Genomic DNA, 27,581 nt, shown 5'->3' with positions numbered 1-27,581 from the left:
TCCTCTACTTTTTATTTTTCCATACTGACAATAAAATTTAACCAATGAAAATACCAAGGCATGTGCAAAGAAATGACATCCTGCCTTGATTAACAGTAAAAATAAACAGATATTTTAAGTCTGGAACTTATTGATACAGCCTTAGAAGTAACTAATTCATTAGCTGGGCATGGTGGCACATGCCTGTAGTACCAGCTACTCGGGAGGCTGAGGCAGGAGAATCGCTTGAACCCGGGAGGTGGAGGTTGCCACTGCACTCCAGCCTGGGCGACAGAGCAAGACTCCATCTCAAAAAAAAAAAAAAAAAAGAAGTAACTAACTCAAAATTTGTAGTGACCTCAGTGTCTCCAAGTGACTTAAGGTCCTTTCATAATAGTAGAACATTTCTTCCTAAAAGGTAGTATAAGAACCTACTAGCTACAGAAAGGAAAAACTATAGCAGACCTCTTGAACAGGGCTAAAATTCCCACAACTAGCCATTAATTTTGGTTTCTGCAATCTCTGCATCTAAAAAGAAAATGCATTTCCGTAGTGATACATTAAATGCAATAGCATGGATCATGTATTAGTCTGTTCTCACACAGCTATAAAGAACTACCTGAGACTGGGTAGTTTATAAAGAAAAGAGGCTTATTCAGCTCACGGTTTTGCAGGCTATACAGGCTTATGCTTCTAGGGAAGCCTCAGGAAACTTACAGTCATGGCAGAAGGGGAAGAGGAAGCAAGCACAGTCTTCACATGGCCAGCAGGAGGGAGAGAGAGTGAAGGGGGAAGTGCTACACACTTTCAGACAACCAGATCTTGTAAGAACTCACTCACTATCACAAGAACAGCAAGGGAGAAATATGCCCCCATGAGCCAATCACCTCCCACCAGGTCCCTCCTACAACATTGGAGATTGCAATTCAACATGAGATTTGGGTGGGACACAGAGCTAAACCCATATCAGATCTATTTTAGTAGAATCAGCTAGCTATCAATTTATTAGAGTGCAAAGCCTAAAGAAATAATATACTGCATAAGAAAATGTTGATTCAGGAAAGTTTAAAACAAAAGAAAAGGAAGAAAATTCTAGGTTCTAGGATAATGTCCAAATAATGCTGGATCGTACAGGACAGTGCAACACTAGTATCAGGGCTGCTGGTTGATTGAATGAGCACATTAAATGCTGTAGTGGGAAGACAGAATGCCAACGGTGGATACTAAATGAGAGGTATTCTAGGAGAGGTGAAAAAGAAGCTAACACAGGAACAGAAAACCAAACACCGCATGTTCTCACTCACAAGTGGGAGCTGAGCAATGAGAACACTTGGACACAGAGAGAGGAACAACACACACCAGGGCCTGTCGGGGGGTGGTGGACAAGGGGAGGGAGAACATTAGGACAAATACCTAATGTATGTGGGCTTAAAACCTGTATGACAGGTTGATAGGTGCAACAGACAATCATGGCACATGGACACCTATGTAACAAACCTGCACATTCTGCACATGTATCCCAAAACTTAAAGTAAAACACAATAAAATAAAATATAAAATAAATAAGAGAAAAGAAGCACTATTTTCACATTCTATTTTGTACTGACAGTCAATTCCAACAACCAACCACTAGTTTGGCACCCATGGTCTTAAAGTCATGTAAATACAGTGTATTGAATCATACTATTACTACCATTAATAATAATGATAATATATAAACTTTGCATGGCACTGATATGTTCCAGGCACTGTTTAAATCATTTTTAGATACATGAACTTATTTAATATTCACTTACTTAAAACTTACAGTAACCCAGTGAGATAAGTATGATTATTATTCCCATTTTACAAACTGGAGAAAGACTTCTTTTTATCATTTAAAATACTTTCATGTTTGTAGATGTGAGATCATTTTAGGAGAACTTATATTTATAGATTATAACTCCTTCTTGCTATATAATTCCATTCCAGATTTTCAGTTGTAGCTACTTTGTTCTTTTTCCATCTTTCAGTAGCATTTAATAAGTAAACTAAATCCTTGAAGAGATAATCTCCAAAATTGGAACTAGTAAGACCATTTAGTAGAACTTACTTCATCTAGTCATCAATTCAAAAATATGAAAGCCCATTTAATCTAGAATTAAATAAGTGGTCTCTTTGAAGGAAGAGAACTGAATTGTATTTATTTGATTTTTCTTTTGTTTATTTTATTTTATTTTATTTTATTTTCACATTCTTTGTACTATATCTGCTTGCTTTTCTTTTCCTTTTATTTTATTTTATTTTTTTTACTTTTTGAATTTTATTTAAAACCTTAAGAGGACCAATGCTTAACTTCTCACTTTATTTTTCAAAATGTCAGCTGGACTTTCTGTTAACCTTTAATACCCCTAAATTAAAAGATGATTCTAAATCTTCTGTGAAATGCTGGAATATTTGTATGCACCAACATTAAATAATTTTTTACTGGGATCACTGATGAGAAGCAAAGCAAAAATTACGTAGGCGTGATAAAGCTGTGATGGCTTTATCTTTAGCCATGATGATCTTTTGTTGGGAACAGGCCCCCAAATCTGGCCATAAACTGGCCCCAAAACTGGCCATAAAAAAAATCTCTACAGCACTGTGACATGTTCGTGATGGCCATGATGCCCATGCTGAAGGTTATGGGTTTACCAGAATGAGGGTAAGAAACACCTAGCCCACTCAGGGCAGAAAACCGCTTAAAGGCGTTCCTAAACCATAAACACTAGCATGAGTGATCTGTGCCTTAAGGACATGTTCCTGCAGCAGATAACTAGCCAGAGCCCATTCCTTTGTTTCGGCCCATCCCTTTGTTTCCCATTAATCTATAATCGGTAGAAACAATGCTTATCACTGGCTCGCTGTCAACAAATATGTGGGTAAATCTCTGTTCCTGGCTGTCAGCCCCCTGATTTCCCACTCCACAGTCTATATTTCTGTGTGTGTGTCTTTAACTCCTCTAGCACCACTGGGTTAGGGTCTCCATGACCGAGCTGGTCTCGGCAATCTTTAATTAATGGCTATTCCTTATATATGCACAGAATAATAAATAATTTGTCAGTATGTTTCCTTGTTTTCAGTTTTAGTTCCCTGACAAAATTCAAACCTAAAGCACATATGTTATTACACACACAGATTGACTTACTACTTTTATAAAAATATTCTACAGGCTGGGCGCAGTGGCTTACGCCTGTAATCCCAGCACTTTGGGAGGCCGAAGCGGGCGGATCACCTGAGGTCAGGAGTTCGCGACCAGCCTGACCAACATGGAGAAACCCCGTCTCTACTAAAACTACAAAATTTGCCGGGCGTGGCGGTGGGGGCCTGTAATCCCAGCTACTCAGGAGGCTGAGGCAGGAGAATCGCTTGAACCCTGGAGGCGGAGGTTGCAGTGAGCTGAGATCGCGCCATTGCACTCCAGCCTGGGCAACAAGAGTGAAACTCCGTCTCAAAAGAAAAAAAAAAATTCTACAGTCTAACAGAAAATCCATACTCTATAATAATGTGGGACTAGTATCATAGATTTTGCCAGCACATCTGCATCATATTGCCTGCTAATATCATAGCAACAATAATAACAATAATAAACTGGGCACTGAATAAAAGTCATTTTTCATTACAATAAAAAGCATCTGTGCTTGTGTCTTCATTGCAATATCAGTATAGATTGCATGTATTCCATCTGCAGTGATTAGGAGGCAAAAACAGAGGGAAAAAGTGGAAAAAAGTGCTTTTAATGTCTATGGACTTCCAGATGCCACAGTCCACTAGCTACACAAATTGTTTCTAAGCAGTTTGGCATATCTTATCAAGTCCTTCAGATTAAATTTAAAATGCAGTCCCATATGGGAAAATATAATGTTTTATGTACTAGACCCTAGAGTTCCAGCTTATTTTTAGATGCTTCTGCAAAAAAGCCGTTGAGAGTTGATGCCAGATTTTCCCCCAAATAAAATCTATATATTACATTAGAAAATATTCTGTTCAAACATAAAAATAAACTGTGATTTGTAGGCAGTAGAAATATTTTTGTACACAAACAATTTTAGCTTTCTTAAAAGCTTCTAAAAAGAAAAGTAGGCTTGCCTCGCAGCAAAAATTGTTCTCATCCTGCGTTTTCTGGCAGTCATTAGGGTACCAATATGGAAGAGGGTCAGTAATATCAATTTCCCTCTTTCTCAGAACTATCTTAAATCCTGCTGATTAACAGTAGATTAAAATATATTGTTTTGTTTTTTAGTCTAGTAAAATATAAAGGAAGAAACTTTACAGCAGGTATAAACACGATTTGTTTTTATTAAAATATTTAATTGCTTAAAAAGCAAATAGTAATTTATAATGTCTAATAACTGGACACAGTCCCACACACATTCTATTCTATGCATGTTGCTTTGAATTTTTTATCTTTGTAATAATGCAATTAGGAAGCAGAACTTTAGAACTAGCAGGAATAAATATGAACCATTATAGTGATTAACATTAATGACTAAGTTTCTCCAAAGTGTAGTAAAGAATGATGAGAATATTTTATATTGGCCATTAAATTTACATACGTAGGTTGATTCATGTTGGCAGTGATTGGCTACATTGACTATCAATAGAACTCTAAATAGAATTCACAGGTGCTGTCTTAATTTGAATTTTATTAGGAAAAATTAGCTATAACAATCAGTTTATAAGGCAAGTTCAGTTTGTAATTGTATAAAATCTGAAATTGTGAACACGCTAAAAGAAACCTGGATAATTTTGTCAACTAAGAAAAAAGGAAGCTTGTTCAAAATGAGAACTTTTTTTTTTTTATGTTTGCCTCGCACTAATAACTTTTATTTCACTCAGAGCAGTAATCTTCCATACATAAGTATATTCCCTGCCCAATAATTCAAAGAAAAAAAATCCAAAATGATTAGTAAAGAAAAATATAAGAATTAACAAACCCTTTAAATTTATTTTAAATATTTTGAAGATTTAAAAAGTGTTTAAAGTTTGTAATTCCTAGTAGGAAAACATTATCTGAATGAATACCCTAATGGCAAACCACTGTAAAATGCTTCAGCTGCATTTGGGGGAGAGGGGTAGGGATTATCTTCAAAGCACCCCAGCTCTCTTGATGAGAAAGTCAGAGGTACACTGGTTTATATTATTGCGACATCCATAAGATGATCTAGGTTGCTTTTCCTTCAGCAAGGGCTTTATTTATCAGAAGGGCATTACGCTTGACCTCCAAATTTGGCTGACAATTTACTGATGAGATGCATAACCTTTGGGTTGCTCTGGTATTTTGACATATTTGCTGGGTTCTGAGCCACATCCTGGAAAGCCACCATAACTTCTGGATCCTGCATGGCTGCAAGAACCTCTGGATCACTAAGAATTTTATTGAGTCCAGGCATTCCGGCCATTCCAGGCATGCCCCCTCCCATTCCAGGCATTCCTCCGGGAAAATTACCAGGCATTCCCCCAGGAAAGCCACCTGGAAAAGAGCCATACTGAGCTCCTGACTGTCGTCTGGCTTCTTCCTCCCTCTGGGCTCTCTCATGCTCTTCTTGAGCCTTCTTAACTCGTTCTATTCTGTCTTTGATCTCTCGCTCTTCATGTTTTCGCTCATACTTTCTCCGATGTTCTGCAGTTTTCTGTGCCCTAGGTTGAACTTCTTTCAGCATTGCACTAGCATCTTCATCATAATCCAATTTACAGGCAAGGGCAAGATCATGGGCTGCTTCTTCCCAGTGGCCTAGAAGTCTGTGTGCTTTCCCCCGCCAGTTGTAAGGCAGAGCTGAATCAGGATTTATTTCAATGGCTCTGTCACTGTCTCGGATGGCAGCATTTGGCTTCTGTAATTTGACGAAGGCACTGGCCCTCTTGGCATACAAAATGGCCAAGCGAGGATTCAGCTTGATGGCATCTGTGAATAAGTCAATGGCTTTCTGGAGTTCACCATCATTTAGGGCTTCAATAGCAGCCACTTTTTTATCATTTGCCTGATCCATCATCTCCTCCGTTATCTCTGCATTTTCATCTCCCATTTCTTGAGGAGCATGAGTGTCTGGTTCAATCACACCTTCTTTATCAATTTCTAGATCACTTTCCTCACCTGATGGTTCATCTGCCTTTAAGTCTTCCTCCACCTTCTTACTATCAGGTTTTTCTTCCTTGGTATTTTCTTCTGATTTAACTTTCTGAGTAGCAGGTGGTACTTTACCTCCCATGCTCTCCACCCACTCCCTCAGGAAGCGCATTTCCTCGGTGTGCAGAACGCTCGGATCCTGCTTACACATTTTCACAAAGGCCCGAAGTTCGTTCACTTTGCGGGGGTCCATGGTAGGGAAGTGGTGGGCGAAACTGGGGGGCTGCGGCCCGGTTCCAGGCCCAGGCGCTGGCTCGGCGTGACCGCCCAAAATGAGAACTTTTAAGTCCATTAATGAACATTGTTTAAAGTTCATTAAGAAAAAATAAAGGACAGTAAAGTAAGAGAAATTTGTCTACCTTCATTCCATACTGAATTTCATGTAAGAAAAAATTTAATCTAATGAGTCCAAGATATACACCTCAAGTAAAAATAATTTCTATGAGCCTCTATAGCTAGTGAAAAGTGAATGAATGGAATAAATATGCTTAGACACACTGGACATTTTATGTGATAACAATTTATATGGCACTATACGCAAAATTGTCCATCAGATCATGAAAAGTGCTAATCCCTTGGTGTTAGAAAATCATACGATTTGTAGAACTCGATGTGGAATTATGGAGAAAATCAGACATTAGAAACCTAAACATCGTTGTAAGTAGCAAAAATAAAATGAAATAAAGCCCTCACTAAATCACTGACTCATCAATATTAGGCATAAAATGAAAGCTGGATTAAAAGAAAACCTTCCATTGTGATAGGGCAAAGGCATCCATAGATGTTCAGTGCATTCTGCTTTAATTACACTGCAACACTGTACACTCAAATGGCTACAGACGTAGAAGCAATATTAAAGGAAGATCACTTCTATAAAAACTCAAAGTAAATCCTTATTAACATAGCCTTTCTTACCAACAGGAAAGAAAGGAGCAAGCAAATTAATAATTTTTTCTGTACAACCCAATACAGCATAACTTGAGTGATCTATTCAGTTTAAAATATCTGTTTTTATATGGTACTAAGTATCGCCATAGGTGTTGCTAAAATGATTAATCCTAATTGGAATTATCATGTAGTGATCTGGAAATGTTTATTGCTTTATCTTGATTCTGTCAATTTAATTTTTTTTGCTTAAGAGATCTGGCTCTAGAATTATATTAAGGCTTCAAATCCCAGCTTCACATACTTCTTGGCACATGACATGAGCTCAATAAATTTGAGCAATAATAGATCTATAGATAGATAGAGAGACAGATGTTTCCATGACTCTGATTTTTCTAATATCAAGAAGCTATGACTAATTTTGTGTGTCTTTTTAAATTTTGTGAAATAGTGCCACAACTTTAGCATTATAGGAAATAACATTCAATGTCTCCTAATAATGAAAAACGATAGCAATCTGCCCATAGCTTCCCAGCAGAATTACTGGAACTAATATACTCTAGGGAAGATTTCATTCTAGTTATTCACCATGGTCAAAGTTTGTTTGTTGGTAGTGAAGTTGTGTTGACTTGATAACAATATTGAACTGCTATCTACTAAACCGTCTAACTCATAAATATCCAGCACTGACCTAAAAAGCATAAATGCTATTTTATTTTAGCATAATTCATTGCAAAGAGCTTAACATAGCATATCATTTTATTATAGTTGTGGCATACTGTTCTTAACTTTCTTAACTTCATCATACATACAATATTCTACCCTCAATGTCAGGTAGCTGAACGATATAGGCTTTGCAATGAACTGAATCGTTTTATCTTTCAGTCCTGCAAAATATATTAAATTCTATAACTTAAAATTCTACATCTTTTTCAAAGATTGAACTAGGGTATTATTTTTGGAAGACATTAACTATGTGAGGGTTAAAATCCTGTAGGTTTTGTATTTTTTATCCATTTTTAAGAAAGAATTTTTAAGATGAACACTATAAAACTTGAACTTCAAAGTCAAAAATAAATATCTAACTTAGTCATTTATTAGCTATTTTTACAGATAATTATTTTCTAGACAGCTCCTGTGGAATTAAATAACTCCAAAACTTTATTTTATAAATAACTCCAAAACTTTATTTTAGAACTTCTTATTCCCCCACTCCCTTTTCTCTCCTTCCCCTTATTTTCACTCTTTTGCTTTTCCTCCTTCTCCTCCTCCCTCCTCTGCTCCCCTTCTTGTTTTTCTCATCTTTCTCATTCTCCTTTATCTTCCTCATTTTCCTTTATCTTCCTCATTTTCCTCATAGTAATTCAGGTCTAAAAACTTTAAGTGACTTGAATAATGTCTATACCTGAATGTATATGTCACAACTTACCTTAGAATAAGGTCTAAATCTCAACGTATATCTCAGTCCCTGAGAAACAGTGGGCCTTCCATAAAAGTTTGTTGAATGAATGAATTTTTTTCATATACCATAACGTGTCTTAGAGACAGCAGAGTAGTTCTTATTCTGCTACCAAATTAGTCTAAGAAGAGAATGAAGCCATTGTACAGAATCTACATGAGCTGAAAATATGAGACTATTAGTATGTCAACATCCACAATTCACTTGTCCTCAGTTTGGACTCTAATTGAAAGAAGCCGTGTGACAAGGAAGTCATAAAACCCAGTTTCTGGAGATTACAGCTCCATACTTCATAGTTTAGGACTCTTAAGTTTAATTGATCTTAATTCTTTCTATACATTATACATCACTAAACCACATTGCTATCTGTTCTTGTTTCATACTGACTAGTTCTATTAATCATATTTCCAGATCCAACTTAGCAAAGATAATCCACATTACATACCCTAATCATGGCGGCTGCCTGGGAATGCTTTTAGTTTCCTTTTTAACTGGCAATTTTTCCCCAGTGCATGTATATGAACACACATAAATTAAAGTCAGGTAGAAGTAGAGATGCAACTTTCTGAATGCTTGCCTTTATGAAAACAGTAGTTGTCTGTGTATGTTTCCCGGTGTACTCTTGTGTATGTATGCATGTGTATGTGTGTTTATCAGAAGGACAAATCTGAAATCTAGAATCAGAAAAATGATTCAATATGACCTTTGGTTCAGAAATGAAGAGGGGGTTAAGTTGCTGTGGAGATAAGTAGCAGGATGATGATGCCCAGAAAAGTGCTGAGAGGATGTTAGTCAGTTTAGTTCAATGATTGCAGTTCACAAAGGGCTCTCATTCACTTATCACCACTCAAGTACCATCACCACCACTAAAAGACTTAAGATTCAGCTAGTTGGAACACAGATGCTTCTGCTTAGAATACTGTAGAGGGAACTCATTTTGAACTTTACCATATACTTTAGCAGTTCCTTGATTCATTTGCTGAAAACAATGTTTATTTTTCCTATCTCACTGATTTATTTTGGCATTGATATTAGACTAGATTTCAAGTTTTCCCCACATTTACTACTGTAAATGGTAAAGTTTTCTCCTCAGTTTACTAATGTCAATTTTTTTAAAAAAATTATATTTGATTAATTACATTATGCTTCAAAGGATTTGTTTGTTCAAAGTAACTCAATTGTTTCCTCATTTTCTACCTAGTTTTTATTTAGTTCTACAGCATTGCATGTTCGTGTCTCATTTAATTTGGGACATAATTCTCCAGTTTAACTGAATGTGAAAGATTCAGAACTGGACAATAAAGTATACTCATATGTCAGTTAACGACAGAGATATATTCTATTATTTATTTATTTGAGATGGAGCCTCACTCTATTGCCCAGGCTGGAGTTCAGTGGCACAATCTTGGCTCACTGCAACCTCCGCCACAGCCTCCTGAGTAGCTGGGATTACAGATGCGCATCACCACGCCCGGCTAATTTTTGTATTTTAGTAGAGACAGGGTTGCACCATGTTGGTCAGGCTGGTCTCAAACTCCTGACCTCATGACTCACCCACCTCGGCTTCCCAAAGTGTAAGGATTACAGGCGTGAGCCACCGCTCCTGGCTGACAATGGAGATACATTCTAAGAAATGCATCATTAGGCAATGTCTTCATTGTGCAAAAATCATAGAGTATACTTACACAAACTGAAATGATGTAGCCTACTACACACCTAGACCGTGTATGTCTGCATGTGTGCTTTTGTACGTGTATGCATGTGTATGTGTATATGGTATAGTCTATTGCTTTTAGTCTACAAACCTATACAGCATGTTAGCATGTTTCTGTACTGAATACTGCACATAATTGTAACACAATGGTAACTATTTGTGTATCTAAACATACCTAAAAATAGAAAAGGTACAGTAAAAATACAATATTATAATCTTATGGGACAACTCATTGTATATGTGGTCCATCATTGACCAAAACTCATTATGTGGCACATGACTGTATAGGAGAAATTTACCTAATCAAAGTAACAATGGCTTTTTATTTGTTATCCTAAATCTATAAGATCTGCAGTTAATTAAGTTGAAATGTCAATATTTTGGACCTTTAAAAACGTGAAAAATATGCTGGGCAAGAACCATTCATATATTGCCAAATATGTACCAACTAATACATAGGCCAAGTAATATATTGCCAAGTAAAAGTTAAATATATTGGCAAGTAAAAGTTAATAGGAGCTTTTGTTTAAGAAGTTTAACATTATGGTTTCTGCCCAACCAACTTTATATAAGTATTACAAAGATAATAACTTATCAATAACAATGATACAAAACTATTCCGGAGTTATGCAGCAAACAATTCCCAGAAATCACCTTTATTACAAAATACGAAACAGATCGGAGACAGTTCCTTTAATGCTAGAGATTTACAAAATTGCATTCAATGCTGACTATGGAAAATACTAAGGGCAGTATTTGTGATTTGCTCCACTACACATTTATTTTCAGGAAATAAATAAAGAGGGTAACCTGTCTTGTTAGTAAAGAGATGCATCGTTTGAAGCATTATGCACTTCAAGAAGAAAGCCCAATTCTTAAATCAATGTTTAAAGTATATTTGGACGACAATAGGTTTTATTCATGAACAGTAAAACAAGCTGTTAAAGTGTATCTGATAAATATACCAGGCTAAAAGGAATCAAATATAATGGGAAGGAGAATGTTATTGGAACAGAATAAAAATGCAATGGCTTATATGACTGACAAAAGCTAAAAAGAGGCTGGGCATGGTGGCTCATGCCTGTAATCCCAGCAGTTTGGGAGGCCGAGGAGGGCGGATCACCTGAGGTCGGGAGTTCGAGACCAGCCTGACCAACACGGAGAAACCCTGTCTCTACTAAAAATACAAAATTAGCCAGGCGTGGTGGCACATGCCTGTAATCCCAGCTACTCGGAAGGCTAAGGCAGGAGACTCGCTTGAACCCAGGAGGCGGAGGTTGCAGTGACCTGAGATCGCACCATTGCACTCCAGCCTTAACAACAAGAGTGAAACTCTTATCTCAAAAAAAAAAAAAAAACTAAAAAGAGACCACCAGAACATAAATACATAAATGCTCCAAAACACAAGCATAAACAAGAAAGTAATACATCTAAAACAAAGGTTAGTGAATTTATGGAAGCCCTTACCCCTAAATGAGTAAGCCAGATGGAGAATCTAAGTATACATAAGTGGAATTTAGTTTTATTCAAGAAGGATATTCTATAGTAGGTTATTATAGGAAATTAAGCTAATTGTATCAAATGGAATTTTTAGTTTACAACCTCTTTTTCTTTCTAGACAATGTGGTCCTTGAATGTCAAAGTGCTACCTCAATTCCTTTGGATACCTTCATCACCAAGCACTGGGTTTGACACATAGAAACCATTCCACATATGTTTGTTAAATAAATGACAACACGTATTCATTAAACATTTACTAGGTTTCAAGTGGTTTGTTGGACAAAAGCTACAGGAACCTATAAGACTTGTTGAATTATTAATTCTCCATATCCCAACATTAGACTGCAGAATTTACCACTTTAATGTCTCTAATTTAAAGCATAAAAATTAATTCTGGAAATTTCTTTTAAGCAATAAAAAACAATTCAAATAAATGAGGAAGATTAGTTTGACAGTGATCCTCAAGGAATGAGCTAGGCAATTGACTAGTATATTTAAAATCCTTTGGTAAAATGCCACCTGATAATTAATTGTCAGAGGCTTCCCTGTGAGATCCCTGTGAGTTAAGTAGGAGACTTGTCCAGCTTAAATATTAAATGTATAATGAGGAACAAATACATGAGAAGTAAATGAACACAAGAAAATATGCCAAAAATAATATATCTAACTTAGGGGTTACAAAATATGAGATTTATAAATCAGAGTTCTTTTTCATAAATGGCTCAATATCTGACACAGCAACCCCAGCTAACTTTACTGGAGAAACACATGTTCAGAAGAAAATTTCTTAACTTTCCAATATAAATGCCCTTGATAAAAAAGGCAGACATCTAAGTCACTACTACTGAGGACTCCATTTATATTTTATGTTGAGATACTTTTCTATCCACTTTTACATCCAGATACTTTGTCATAAAAACAGAAAAGATATTGAATCAATACCATCATGTATTGTCAAATTTCATCCGCCTCCATGAGTCTGATCTCCTGATACCATTTCTCTGGACATTAATAAATACTTGTTCTAGTCTTTAAATCATAATGCTTAAGGGACATATATGAAATAAATTGTCTTTAGGATAATAAAGAGTTCTTCATGCTTGAAAGGCTAAATTAAAATTCTAGTACTTTAATTACTATAACGCTTACACAATTATGGATATAAAAATATTATGGAAAGCCAGCATCATTGCAAAAGAGCATGGTGATGAGGTTCAGGATATTCCACGCCAAAATATGACTGTAAGAGACAAGAATATTGAAGCAGGAAAATAGGATCTGGAATCAGGGAACGTAAGTCTGATTCACACTTCATCTATGACAGGAAATATTTTCTCCATAGGGAGTAGGCCAAGTAAATGACTTTATAACTTACTTCATCCTCTCCATTTACATAGGGCATGCCCCAAGTAACTAATGGGGTTCTCTTGGGGGTACTTAAACCCCTCCAAAAATCTGTAACGGGAACTTTGAGCCCCTATGCTTAGGCCCACTCCCACATTATGGAGTGTACTTTCATTTTCACTAAACCCCTTCATCCCTTTCTTGCTTTGTTTGTGCCTTTTTTGCAGTTCTTTGTTCAAGATGCCAAGAACCTGAACATCCTGCACCGTTAACAATACGTTACCTCAAAATATGCCTCATTGACACAAAGATTTCTTTAGAGCTGTCATTTTGAGGAACTGCAGACAGAAGAATTTCTGAGAAGTTACCCTTTTGTAAAAGAAATTTACAGCTGTAAAGGAAATCTCCATTTGTAAGGGTGTTCCCTCCCTGCACCAGGAAGAAAAAAAGAACTGAATTACTGGAGATTCTTAATCAATGAAGAAGGCATTGACTTAAATCTGCACAACAAACATTACCTTTGTTTCATGGTGTTTTTTCTAGCTATCGTATCTTAACTGCGCCTTTCCCCACACCCTTCTTTCTTTCCTTCAGAGAATCGTGGTAGTTAAGCCTGAAGTTTAAGACAACTCTTTGAGATCTACTCTAGGGATTTACTCATTTCTCTGGATTATCTTCTGGGAATGGAAAATAAAAACATGGGACCCCAATTCACTATGCCAAAAGGAAAAAATTAATCTCAAAGCTGAGTCGTGCAAGAAACTGACTTTCCTTTTGTTCCTAAGCAGATAGCTACAGATAAAAGGTTAAATAGCTCCATAGGTAGCTACTCCATGTTCACCTTATCTTAGGTAAACTGCTGATTTACTGAGTTTGAGAATAATATATAATTGACTATTCCCCTACTTGTTCCTTTTGCTTACAACATGTGGATTCCATAATGTGACCGTACCCTCTCTCTTTCCCCTCCAGCCAGTTCTTCCTCTTTAAATATCAAAGCCTTCAAAATCATCTTTGGAGAAAAGCACAGACCTCCCTCCTAGGCATGTCCTTCACATTGGCAAAGTAAACTTCTAAATTGATTGAGGTCTGTTTCAGATACTTTCTGGTTTACAAATTGGTGACCAATGAAGGGAACTCTGAGTGGAGGGCTGATATGTTAAGAACGTCCTGTGGTTTGGCCGGGCACGGTTGGCTCACGCCTGTAATCCCAGCACTTTGGGAGGCTGAGGAGGGCAGATCACTTGAGGTCAGGAGTTCGAGGCCAGCTTGGCCAACATGATAACACCCCGTCTCTACTAAAAATACAAAAAAAAAAAAAAAAAAAAAAAAAAATTAGCCGGGCTTGGTGGTGGGCGCCTGTAATCCCAGCTACTTGGAACAGGAGGCTGAGGCAAGAGAATCACTCAAACCTGGGAGGCAGAGGTTTCAGTGAGCTGAGATGGCACCATTGAACTCCAGCCAGGGGACAGAGCAAGTCTCAAAAAAAAAAAAAAGAAAAAAAAAAGAAGCTAGGAACTGAAAGATACAGAAGGAATATGTACTTAATGAACATGAAGTTATAATCTAGGTGTGAACAGTATATTTATGTATACAAATGAGTAAAACAGATCACAGAAGGTTTTATGGAAGAAAAATTTCCAGAAAAATCGAGAGAAAAGCAGTGGTTAAAATATCAAATGTAACAGAAAGTTTGGATGTAGGAAGTAGAAAATCTTCTCCAAATTATAAAAGGGTTCTACTTTAATCAGGAGGGAAATGTAATTAATTATAGCAAGGAATATGTGGTGAGAAAATGTAGTTAATAGGGGGGAGATGAGCCCCTCAATTTAGTAGTGAATTACATCAATATCTAGCAAGGGTAGCTGACTTAAGGGGAGGCCTTTTTATTTTATATTTTTTTTTATTGACAAATGACTTTTACATATTTTTAAATATAAAAGGGCAGTGGCATTTAGGAAGGGACTAAAGAGCTAGATATTTCAAGATTTCAGAGGGAATAAATGAGAGGCTAGAAAGGAACTCAGAAATATATTGAGGTTACAAAAATTGTTTCTATCTTAGGATAGTAGGATTTAAAGTAATCTGCTGGTAATTCAGGGCTGGAAATTATGAAAGAAATTTGAAAATAGTTGAAAAGGTTTGGAAAGTCATTCAAAGCATGGGATAGAAAGGTAATGAGAGGAGAATAAAAACATTTCAGAACAATAGCTAGATCCCAACTGAAACTTAGTACTATTAATGTGTAGTGAGCTAAATCTTCAGTATAATTTTTTGGGTTTTTTTCGTTTTTTTACCTAAATGTGCTCAGTGGCTATGAAGAATACATTCTACAAGGGTAATCTACAGTTGGAGACTGGCACTCCAAACAGAGAAACCAAGGATAACAATGATGAGACAGAATGATAAATATAACCAGGAAGGAATTTTATCAAGTGGGTAAAATAGAGAGGGACTGAGTAATTGGAGAACCTACTGAATGGAAAGCTCAAGTTAACCAGACAGGATAATATAAAGCAGTTAATAAACTTGTGATCTTAAAAAGGGAGGACTATGCTCAAAATTATGGAGACCTTGAAATCATATGAATATAAGATCCAGGGAACGCACAGATATACATATAAGAACCACAGAATTGAGAAATGTAGTATACAAAGATGTAAAACAAAACTGATATTCACCTGTGGTGATGGCTACATTAACAGTTGTAACACTGAATGCCAGGTTGTATTTTTAGTAGAGACGAGGTTGGCCAGACTGATCTTATCGGCCACTGTGCCTGGCCGATAAGTGTAAGTCTTGAACAAGCATGAAACTAGCATAGATGGAGAATCCCAAAAGATCAAAGTGTCCTTTACCTTATCTGACATTTTTTGCCACTGATCAAATTTTCAGTCATTACCATTGAGTTAAATAAATAATCTATTCCAAAGCAAGAAGCTGTTAAGACCCTACGAAAGGCTTCACAGTGTACCTGCAGTACAATGTCCCTAGAAGAGCATATCTATAGAACACATGTAGGATGAAGGGAAATTAGTTTCCTTAGGTGGTAATGCTAAATTAGAGCTCTTAGTGTGATTTAATTTTTCATAATACTAATAACACCCAGCCTGGCCAACATGGTGAAACCCTGTCTCTACTAAAAAATACAAAAAATTTTTGGGCGTGGTGGCACATATCTGTAATCCCAGCTACTCGGGAGGCTGAGACAGGAGAATTGCTTGAACCTGGGAGGCAGACGTTGCAGTGAGCTGGGATCACACCACTCTACTCTAGCTTGGTGACAGAGTGAGATTCTGTCTTTAAAAAAAAACAAAACATACTAATAACACTAAACTGAATGTTTAATAAGGAAAACTGGCAAAAGAAACAGAAGAAATAGCATTTATAATCATGCAGATTTAGCCTCATGCATTTGCTAGATCATAATAGTCCAAAAAGTAATATAGGAAAATAATCCTTCTCTAAAATAAGACATGAAAATATATCTCTTCAGAAACATACCATTAGAATTTGTTTTATTTAGATAACTGAAAAAATCTCAATGTTACTGCTACGGTTTGAATATGTCTCCCAAATTTTATGTTAGAAATGTAATCCCCAAATTCACACACTGATGGAAGGTGGGGCCTTTGGGGGGCCATTAGAATTAGATAAAGTCATTAGGGTAGGGCCCCCTTGATGGGATTAGTAGCTTTATAAGTACAAGAGACACCTAAGCTGATACACACACTCTTGCCTTCACACCATGTGATGCCTTCCACCATGTTATGATGCAACAAGAAGGTCCTTAGCAGATGCTGGTACCTTGATATTGGACTTCCCAGCCTCCAGAACTGTAAGAAATACATTTCTTATTTTATAAATTATACAGTCTGTGGTATTCTGTGATAGCAACAGAAAATGAACTAAGATAGTGCCATTCTGCATTCAAAATTCTAAATTATGCTTTGAGGAGAATTTCTGAAGCAGGAACCTCCAAACACGTCTGCATTGTTGTACAAAACAGCAAATGAAGAAATACCTTGGAGACACCAGCAAAATGGGTATTTTAATATATGTTGGATCAAACATTTTCATTGCTCCCCTCATCTTCATGTAGCCTTGGAGCAAATGATTGCACAAATGTCAGTAGTCTGGCCAATGACAGAGAATGGCTTTTACTTGCTTTGCTGCTATAGCTACTCTTTCTATTATGCATTATGCGAGTCTAAAAGAATCTGCTTTTTAATTTACCTCAGGCAGATATAAAGAAATCAGAAATACACTCCTCGGAGAATCTCAGTCAGTTCTGTTTCTGCCATATTCAGTTTAGCACTTTAGTGAACATTCTCTTTAACAAGCCTGGCCATTTGTGCAAACCCTAAGGGCAATTTAGTCTCAGGCTAAGCCAAAGTGGGAAGTGATCTTGAAAAAAATGTCTACATGGAAATGTTCAGGTTAATGCTAAATAAGGGAAAGCTGGTAGATTGAATAAAAAGACCAGTTTGTATTCATATGAGGAAATTTTAAAAACTATTAACCAGATTCAAAAAACTGTAATTCCTTTTTTAGTTGAAAATAAGTAGGCCGGGTACAGTGGCTCACACCTGTAATCCCAGTACTTTGGGAGGCCGAGGTGGGCAGATCACTGGAGGTCAGGAGTTCGAGACCAGCCTGGCCAACATGGTGAAACCTCGTCTCTATTAAAAATACAAAAATTAGCCAGGCGTGGTGGCAGGCGCCTGTAATCCCAGCTAATCAGGAGGCTGAGGCAGGAGAATCTCTTGAACCTGGGAAGTAGAGGTTGCAGTGAGCCGAGATCATGCCATTGCACTCCAGCCTGGGGTCAAGAGCAAGACTTCGTCTCAAAAAAAGAAAAAGAAAATAAGTATTGCTTACACTATTCAATCACAAGTGGCCATGTGTTGAAATTTGTTTTTCCTCCTGATTAGTAATTAGCCACATGGATACCAACTGGTTAAAGAATGAATGAACTATGACATGTGGCATTTGCTTCTTTTCTGCTGTGAATGCCACTAGCTTATCTGTGAAATATAACATAATCTTTTAAAAGGGGGTAGAAAAAGTGTCTATCTTTGTAACTTAAACCTCTGATTTGAAATCTAAATATAGGTCCTATTTGGTGAGTACTTTGAAGTCATTTACACTTAAATCTAGAGAAATCATTGAGAAATTATCTTCTTCTTTGATATTTTAGACTCTAAAAGATAAAGAATTCATCTAGATACTTCATTCTTAGCTAAGATAAAGTGTTGCCTTACTTTTTTACAAATGCAAGAACCTTATACTTTCCCATACTCTGAATTAAACTGAACATAAAAGCCATATTTTATAATTCATAAAAAGACTAAAAAGGTGAAGTTCAGGAGTTCAAGATATTAATTTAACTTTTTATAGAAACATTTGCAATAAATCCCTAGTTAATGAATATTCTGACACTTAATATATTTAAAGTTTATAACTTCTTGAATTTAATATCCAAAATACCCTTCAAAAGGTATACATAAATGCAATGAACCAAAAATAAAGGACACCAGAGCACAGACCTAATCTCCATAGTCTACATTAACCATATTATATTAGGCAATGTATGGAATGTATATAGACTAGTAAAAATGAGTTAATGATGGGTCTGTAGCATTATTGTAGTTGACAGAAGTAACTTTTTAAAAATTCTATTCCAGAAACATCTTTAGCACCTTTATAATGTTAAATATATTAAATGTTACTTCTAAAACACAATGAAAACACTTATTGTAATATAAAGGAAGTATTTGTTTTACGATTCCAAGTTGTTATCTTTTTAAAGAGAGAACTTCTGGCGACTGATTGCCTGAGTTCAAGCCCTGGCTCTTCTACTTGTGAGCTCTGTAACCTTAGGCAATCCACTTAAGCTCGATGTATCACCATTCCTCATCTGTAAAATAGCCTACAGGATTATTGTGAAGATTAACTGTGTATATATATGTGTATACACATTCCTAATTATATGTATGCATACCTATATACATACACACATATATGTATATGTATATACACATGCACAAACATAGAGTGCTTGGAACAGAGTAAGCAGATTTGTATGTTATTTTTTTATTATGCTTACTTTATTTTTAAAAAGCTAGTGAAAAAATAATAAACTTCACAGTTGCCCATTTTTTACTCTCTGCTTTGTTTTAACCCAAATTTTGTCAGGTTTTTTGCCTTCCCACAGGCCCCTGAGCTTGGCTTGACACCAAACCTGAGCAACCACTAAAAAAAGTGGAATATGTCCCAATCATTAGCTTCTCAGGAAATCAGATGACAACAGACACTTTTCAGTCCACTCTCTTGTTGGTCCAGCTTCCTCTTTAAAGATTCTGCTTATTGGTCAGGTGCGGTGGCTCACACACATAATCCCAGCACTTTGGGAGGCTGGGGTGGGAGAAATAGTTGAGCCCGGGAGTTCAAAGCTGCAGTGAGCTGTGATCCATGGTGCCATTGCACTCCAGCCTGAGCAACAGAGAGAGACCCCATCCCCTACCTCCAAAAAAGATTCTGCTTATCTCTGCTTGCTTACCCTTCTTGACCTTATAAAGAAAATCCTTTTCTGTTGAATTTTGAGATCCTTGCAGATTTTTAAAGTCATAACCTTCTCCCTATTGCAATATTCTTTCTTCTGAACAAAGTCTCTCTCTATGTCTGTCCAGATTTGTTTTATTTGACAAAAAAAAAAAAAAAAAAAAATTGTCCTTCACTAAGAACCTCTTTTTCCATTGGTCCTTATGTTGATTATTTACATGTTGAAGTGTTTTATGTTGAAATGTCATGACTTAGGAGTTTCCTGACCTGGAACATAGGTTCTTCCCAGAGTTCTATATGCAGGAGCCTAACTTGTAAAACAAAGACATGTCCTTATTTATATTCACTAAGCTAGAAAAATATTTCCAACATTCCTCTTCTTCAAAATTTCAATGTTGAACTAACTGAGCCACAAGTTCATTTCCAAATTCACCAGAATGGTTAAGAATGTTAGAACACAAAATCCCCAAATCTGTAGACCTTCTCTCTCTTTCATTCTCTCTTTCTCTCTAAATACACACATAATATAATATAAATACCTGTTTTATACACATACACACACACACACACACACACACACACACACACACACATATAGTCACACCGTACATAGTAGCAGCCAGTGACATTTTACTACCCTTCCTTCCCTCCTTTTAACTGGAGATCTTGTCTATGAACTTTTGTCTTCTGGGAGGAGCTGACTTTCAAAACTTCATCACTCCAAGGCCACAGTGATACTCAGTATGATTCAGAGAGGCAATTGAAACCACTCCAAAAGATATATTGATTTACAACTCTCTGATGCTGTTATTTTAGTTTATCTCTCAAACATTAATGAAAATCCCTTTTGGCATTGTATTCAAACTCCATTTTCCATTAATTCTCACACTTGATAAAGACATCCAAGGTGAACAGATTACTTTCCGGCATAGCTTAGACAACTCTCTGGCAAGTGCTTTTTCAAACACAAAGTTTGGTTTCTTAAGCTAGAATAAGATAATTCATCTTTAAGATTATATATATTTAACCTAGCAACAGCAAAGATAAGATTCTGGTGCCTAATATGGATAGCATTTAAGGCTTACTGAATTTAATATCCAAAACGTCCTCCGTCAGAAATTTGAGGGAAATTCATTTCTTTAAACCTCAAAACATAATAAGAAACTAAGGCATAAATGCTAGGAAAGAAATGTTAATAAACAACTGGAAAACTTTATTTTTAGTGGTAGTGCAGTTTAACTACTGAAGTTATTTAACAATATGTATGAGATAGTTTATTTGTTTAACAATAGAAACACAAATTTTTCTAGAAGACTGGACTGTTCACATACATTAGGTTGGTGCAAATGTAATTGTGGTTTTTACAATAATTTTTAATGGCAAAAACCACAATTACTTTTGCACCAGCCTATACTTGAGCAGAACTTAAAATTTTCGCATTGAAGGATGACATTCCAAAACCCAGTTTCTCTGAGATCATCATTTTGCCTATTAACCATGTTTAGTTATATAATTATTCTCTGTGACCCTATCAACTATCATGATTTATATTCACTAACTTTCTGCTGTCACTGTTAAAATGTGAATTGACACTAAAATTGTTCCTTTTTTTATTGCTAGCATTTATCATAAAATAACTGTATTATCAGAACATTCACAAAGTGAAGCTGTCAACAGTATGTTGTTTTGGCATAGTGGGAAAAGAAAGTATTGGGGGAAAATAAAATAAAATGAGACTCGAAATTGTTTCCAGAACTGTGTGATACAAAATGTGAAAAGAGCTCAGCTTGACTCTCTTTTAAAGTAGAACCATAACATATGTTATCCTAAGTACTTACAGTTTTAACTCCATGGACTAACTACTGTAGCTTCACACAGTATAAACACAACATTTCAAAATCAATTTTCTTTGAAATTTGCAGTCTTACCTTTCCTGCCACTTTCCCTTCGGATTTCCGCTGATTTAGGATAAAATGGAGGCAAGGGAAGCAAAGGAAAATAAAACAAAAACAAAAATCAGCTCAAATTTGGTTACTGCAAATACATTTTTTTTTTTTGAAAAAAAAGCATGTCAACATTCCCAGTGCAATGGTACACAGCTTTGTTTTTCTGCTGAAACTACTTTCATCTCCTACATTCTTCAGTGATTTGAGTAAAGGGATATAACAGCATTGTAAATCTTGTGCAAAAATATGAAGAGCCACATACAAAATTTCAATTGGCATAAAAAATATATGCTTAGCTCACTTATGCATTAACCAAGAAAAGGCATCCTTCCAATTAGATATTCTGTTATGATGTCACTTATTTTCTATCCATTTTTAAATGAATGGGCCTTTATTTCAAGCATAAACACATTTTTTAATTGAAACGAGAAAAACTAGGATCATTGAAAATTAATGATTTGGGGGTAAACATAAGAAATGTTTATATAGCATTGGGATATTATTGCTGAATTTTAAATCAATAGTTTCTGTTGTTCATGGGGCATCTTAAATCAACTCTGTTCAACTAAATCCTTTTTAGTATCATCATGGAAGTCATTCTTTTCATTTTATTTAAGACTTTGTTTTCTCCCTCAACCACTTTCAGGAGACAGGTTAAGTTACTTTTTAAGATACCAGAAACATATAGACAATTTGTCCTTTTGGATTCATCCTCCTTTGTAGAGGATTAAATTACTGAATTAAAAGTGAATCCAATGTCAACATTTCTAGCTAATGATGCTTCCAAAAGTCTGTTCTCCGCAATCTTTAATTCCCTGTTCTTTTTACAGTTATGTAAAAGTTCCTTATAGAGTCTTCTTGAATACAAAGAATCACAGAAAATTGTCAAGAGAGTAGGCTTGAATCTGAAATAAGGGTAAATACTAAGGGAAATAGAGTCAACATAGTAAGAGGATGTGTGCTTTCTCTATTTTTTTTTTTATCGAGTGGTTTATTCCCAGACCAAGAAAGTATATTTTTTTTCTGCCATTTTAACATAACTTGAGTTTACAAAATTGAAATTGAGGTAAGCATTCAGATATAGGCACAAACCTATTATCCAAGAAAATAAAGTATGCTTCTTCTCCTTCCACTTCGAGTGTTTATTGTTAGCCCAAGATATTCTTATCATCTCTCTGCATCAATCAAATTCAACCATCAATGGCTCAATGATAGAATTTAATTTTCTGTGAAGGCATAGCCTGAGGATAATGCCTTGAGTAATCTCTTCCAAGAAAGTGTCCTTGGATTTTTCTGTCTTTAAACAATCACTATTTATATCTCTCCTTATTATGAATGACACACTTAAATAACAGATAAAAATTTTTAACTTTCCAAAAGAAATAATCTCAAGGACTATAACATCACCAAAACTTTAACCATATCTAAGAATATAACATTAAAAAATTAATTTTCTGTTTTACAGAAACACAAAGGATCTTTTTGTTAGTTTCATTAGAAATTACTTTCACAATCACAATAGATTAATGTTAGATATTTCACCACTTATCACAAAGGAATTCAAAAGCATTAAAATTTTTGGTGAGCAAAGTGAAAATCTAAAAATGTGAAACACATCTATCTTGGTAAATTATTTCATGAATTATTGAAAAGTTAATGACTTAACCAACATTTAAGCTAAGGAAGAAGTTGGGGTGAGCATTTCCTTTCCTTATCATTTTACTGAAAAAGAACAACCCCAGAATGTGTTTATTTCCCTAAATTGTATATTTTCATTAACAGAATTGCTTATGCTGTGCTACTTTTGCCCTTGTTTGAGAATTTCTATTGAGAAAAGCCTAAAATAGATAATGTGGGAAATATTAAAACGATAGTCTTTGCACTTATCCACACCACACAGACACAACACAATCTGTCAAATGAGTAGCTTCTAGTGCATGCCTACTAAACAAGCATTAGCATGAAAAGAAAGTACAGAAATATATTGGCAAGCAGGCAAGTAGCTTGGTAAATTGATACCCGATTTGATTATTAAAACACTAAAAAAAAAATCAATGCTGGAAGGGGAGAAAACATGATGAAAAGCAACTCCTGTTTTAATAGAGATGGATTTTTATACTCTTATTTATAAACTGGCCCTGAACAGGCAACATTGCATTAACAAAATAATTGCCCATATTAAATTATATATAGTGAGGAGTGGGAGAAAAGTTAATGCATCTGAATGTCTATTGGCTCAGTTTTTGCACAATATACATTAGTCATGTTGTGTCATATGTTCTTATTTACCTCCTGGTGTGAATAAATTCTAACACTTACCACCAATAGGTGAATATTTCCCTTACTACATCTAAATTTCTAGATTGACAGAGCTATTGAATGCAACTAATGAAAAAGAGGGACAGAATGTAATGTCCAAATTAAGTAATGAGAGAGTGGAGGCAGAGAAAGATGGTGAAATAGAAAGTTCCACTGATAGTTGCCCCAACAAGGAAAACAATTTAACAACTGTCTACACAGAAAAAACACCTTCATGAGAACCAAAAATCAGGTGAGCCCTCATAATACCTAGTTTTAACTATGTATCCCTGAAAGAGGCATTGTAGCGATAGAAAAAAACAGTCCTGAATCACTGACGCTACCGTTCCCCAACCCCAGGCAGAGGAGGCATGATGCAGAGAGCATCGCCGGGTGCTGGGGGAGGGAGAACATAGCAATTGTGAGGCACCGAACTCAGTGCTGTTTTGTTAAAAAAGAAAGGAAAACCAGAAAAAACTCAGCCGACATCCTCCCACAGAGGGAGCATTTAAACCAGCCCTAGCCAGAGGGGAATTACCAATCCTAGGGGTACAAACTTGAGTTCCTGCAAACATGGCCACCTATGGCTACAGCACTCTGTGTCTTCAAGTAAACTTGAAAGGCAGTCTAAGCCATAAGGACTGCAACTCTTAGGTGAGTCCTAGTGCTGAATTAGGCCCAGAGACAGTGGGCTGAGGGGCACACAACCTACTGAGACACAAGCTGGGGAGGATAAAGGAGGGCTGGCATCACTGATCCCCTAGCCCCAGGCTGCACAGCTCATGGCTCCAAAGGAAACCACTTCCACTTGAGGAGAGAAGAGGGAAGAATGGGGAGGACTTTGTCTTGCATCTTGGAAACTAGTTCAGACAGAGGAAGACACAGCAATTGTCACAGCTGTGGGGTACCTGTTCCAGGCCCTAACTCCCCAGCAATATTTCTAGACACACCTTAGGAAATAAGAGTATCTGCTGCCTTGAAGGAAAGGACCCAATCCTGGCAGCATTTATCACCTGCTAACTGAAGAGCCCTTGGGCCCTGAATAACCAGCAGTGATACCCAGGTAGTACATCAAGGGCCTTGGATGAGATGCTGACACTTGCTGGCTTCCAGTGAGACTCAGAGCATTACCAGCTGTGACAGATAAAAGGTGATATGGTTTGGATCTGTGTCCTCACCAAAATCTCATGATGAATTGTAATCCCCATTATTGGAGGTGGGGCCTGATGGGAAGTGATTGGATCATGGAAATGGCGTTCTTGTGAATGGTTTAGCACCATCCTCTCAGTGCAGTTCTCATGATAGTGAGTGAGTTATCATGAGATCTGGTTCTTTTAAAACTGTGTAGCAACTTCCCTCTCTCTCAGTTCTTCTCCAACCATGTAAAGTGGCGCTACCCCTTTGCCTTCCACCATGATTGTAAGTTTCCTGAGGCTTCCTGAGAAGCAGTAGCCACTAAGCTTCCTATACAGCTTTCATAACTGTAAGCCAGTTAAACCTTTTTTCTTTATAAATTACCCAGTCTCCGATATTTATTTATAGGAATGCAAGAATGGACTCATGCAGAAAATGGGTACGAGGAGTGGGGCATTGTTACAAAGATACCTGAAAATGTTGAAGCAGCTTTGGAATTTGGTAACAGGCAGAGGTTGGAAGAGTGTGGAGGGCTCAGCAGAAGAAAGGAAGATGAGGAAAAATTTGGAAATTCCTAGAGACTTGTTAAATTGTTGTGACCAAATTACTGATGGTGATATGGACACAGATAGCCAAGCTGATGAGGTCTCAGAGATGAGGAGCTTATTGGGATCTGGAGCAAAGGTAACCTTTATTATGCACTAGCAAAGAACCTGGCAGCATTGTGCCTGTGCCCTAATGATCTGTGGAACTTTGAATTTGAGAGTGATGATTTAGCGTATTTGGGGGAAGAGATTTCTAAGCAGCAAAGCATTCAAGATGTTGCCTTGCTGCTTCTAACAGCCTATGTGAGCAAATAAATGACGTAAAACTGAAACTTATATTTTAAAAGGAAGCAGAGCATAAAACTTTGGAAAATTTGCAGCCTGGCCATGCGGAAGAAGAGAAAAAAAAAAGCTCAATTTTCAGGGGAGGAATTTAAGCTGGTGGTAGAAATTTGCATAACTAGGCTGGGTGTGGTGGCTCACGCCTGTAATCCCAGTACTTTGGGAGGCTGAGGCAGGTGGATCACGAGGTCAGGAGATTGAGACCATCCTGGCTAACACGGTGAAACCCCGTCTCCGCTAAAAATACAAAAAATACTCTGGGCGTGGTGGCGGGCACCTGTAGTCCCAGCTACTCGGGAGGCTGAGGCAGGAGAATGGCGTGAGCCCGGGAGGCAGAGCATGTAGTGAGCCAAGATTGAGCCACTGCACTCCAGGCTAGGCAACAGAGCAAGACTCCGTCTCAAAAAAAAAAAAAAAAAGAAAGAAATTTGCATAACTAAAAGGAAGCCAAGTGCTGATAGCCAAGACAATGAGGAAATCAACTCAAAGGCATTTCAGACATCTTCACGGTAGCTCCTCCCATTACAGGCCCAGAGGCCTAGGAGAACAGAATGGTTTAGTGGGCTGTGCTGAGGACCCTGCTGCACTGCACAGCCTCAGGAGACTGCTCCCTGAATCCCAGTCTCTCCTGTTCCAGACATAGCTAAATGGGGCACAGGATGTTGCTTCAGAGAGTCCAAAACATAAACCTTCATGGTTTCCACATGGAGGTAAGCCTGCAGGTACACTGAGTGCAAAAGTTGAGACTTGAGAGCCACTGCCTAGAATTTTAGAGGGCGTATGGAAAAGCTTGGATTTCCAGGCAGAAGCCTGCTCCAGGGGTGGAGCTCTCATGGAGAACCTCCATACACAGTCCCCTCTGGGGCACTGCTTAGTGGAACTGTAAGAAGAAAGCCATGATCCTCCACACTCCACAATGGTAGATCCACCAACAGCTTGCACCCTGTGCCTGGAAAAGCCACAGGCACTCAATACCAGTCCATGAGAGCAGCCTCAGGGGCTGAACCCTGCAAAGCCACAGGGGCAGATCTGCCCAAGGCTTTGGGAGCCCACCCTTTGCACCAGTATTTCCTGGATGTGAGATATGGAGCCAAAGGAGATTATTTTGGAGCTTTAAAATTTAATAACTGCTCTGCTGTATTTGGGACTTGCATGGGGTCTGTAGCCCCTTTCTTTTGGCCAATTTCTTCCTTTTTGAATGACAGTATTTATCCAATGTCTGTAAGACCATTGTATCTTGGAAGTAACTAACTTGTTTTTTATTTTACAGGGTCATAGACAGAAGGGACTAGCCTAGTCTCAGATGAGACTTTGGACTTTGGATTTTTGAGTTAATGTTGGAATGAATTAAGACACTGGGGGACTGTTGGGAAGCATGATTTTATTTTGAAATGTTAGAAAGACATGAGATGTGGGGGAGGCCAGGGGCAGAATGATATGGTTTTGATCAGTGCCCCCACTCAAATCTCATGTCTAAATGTAATCCCCAATGTTGGATGTAGGGGCTGATGGGAGATGACTGGATCATGGGGGTAGAGTTCTCATGAATTATTTAGCACCATCCTCTTGGTGCTACTCTCAAGATAGTGAGTTATCAGGAGATATGGCTGTTATAAAAGTCTGTAGTAGCTCCTTTCTCCCTTGCTCCTTTTCTGGCCATGTGAAGTGCTGCTCCCCCTTTGCCTTCCACCATGATTGTAGGTTTCCTAAGGCCTCCCTAGAA

At 37.1% G+C, this 27,581-nt stretch overlaps 2 protein-coding genes across 3 annotated transcripts in view; both read right to left on the bottom strand.

The window, feature by feature from the left end:
* The window catches only part of PCDH11X (protocadherin 11 X-linked), an 837,092-nt gene that overhangs the window by 343,449 nt on the left and 466,062 nt on the right, over window positions 1-27,581 (bottom strand). The gene's annotated exons all lie outside the window — the stretch shown is intronic.
* On the bottom strand, window positions 4,811-6,394 carry LOC129024871 (hsc70-interacting protein-like). Its single transcript, XM_054472140.2, has one exon. It carries the CDS (start codon window positions 6,318-6,320, stop codon window positions 5,211-5,213), a length of 1,110 nt encoding a protein of 369 aa, XP_054328115.1. The 5' UTR covers window positions 6,321-6,394; the 3' UTR covers window positions 4,811-5,210.

This window comes from Pongo pygmaeus, chromosome X (genome assembly GCF_028885625.2).
Source record: "Pongo pygmaeus isolate AG05252 chromosome X, NHGRI_mPonPyg2-v2.0_pri, whole genome shotgun sequence".
In the NCBI taxonomy this organism is placed as follows: Eukaryota; Metazoa; Chordata; class Mammalia; order Primates; family Hominidae; genus Pongo; species Pongo pygmaeus.
Note: the sequence above shows the minus strand (reverse complement) of the source record. Positions and strands in the feature narration are given on the sequence as shown.

Coding starts and splice junctions, on each gene's coding strand:
- LOC129024871 (XM_054472140.2), bottom strand. CDS start 6,320: ATGGACCCCCGCAAAGTGAACGAACTTCGGGCCTTTGTGAAAATGTGT.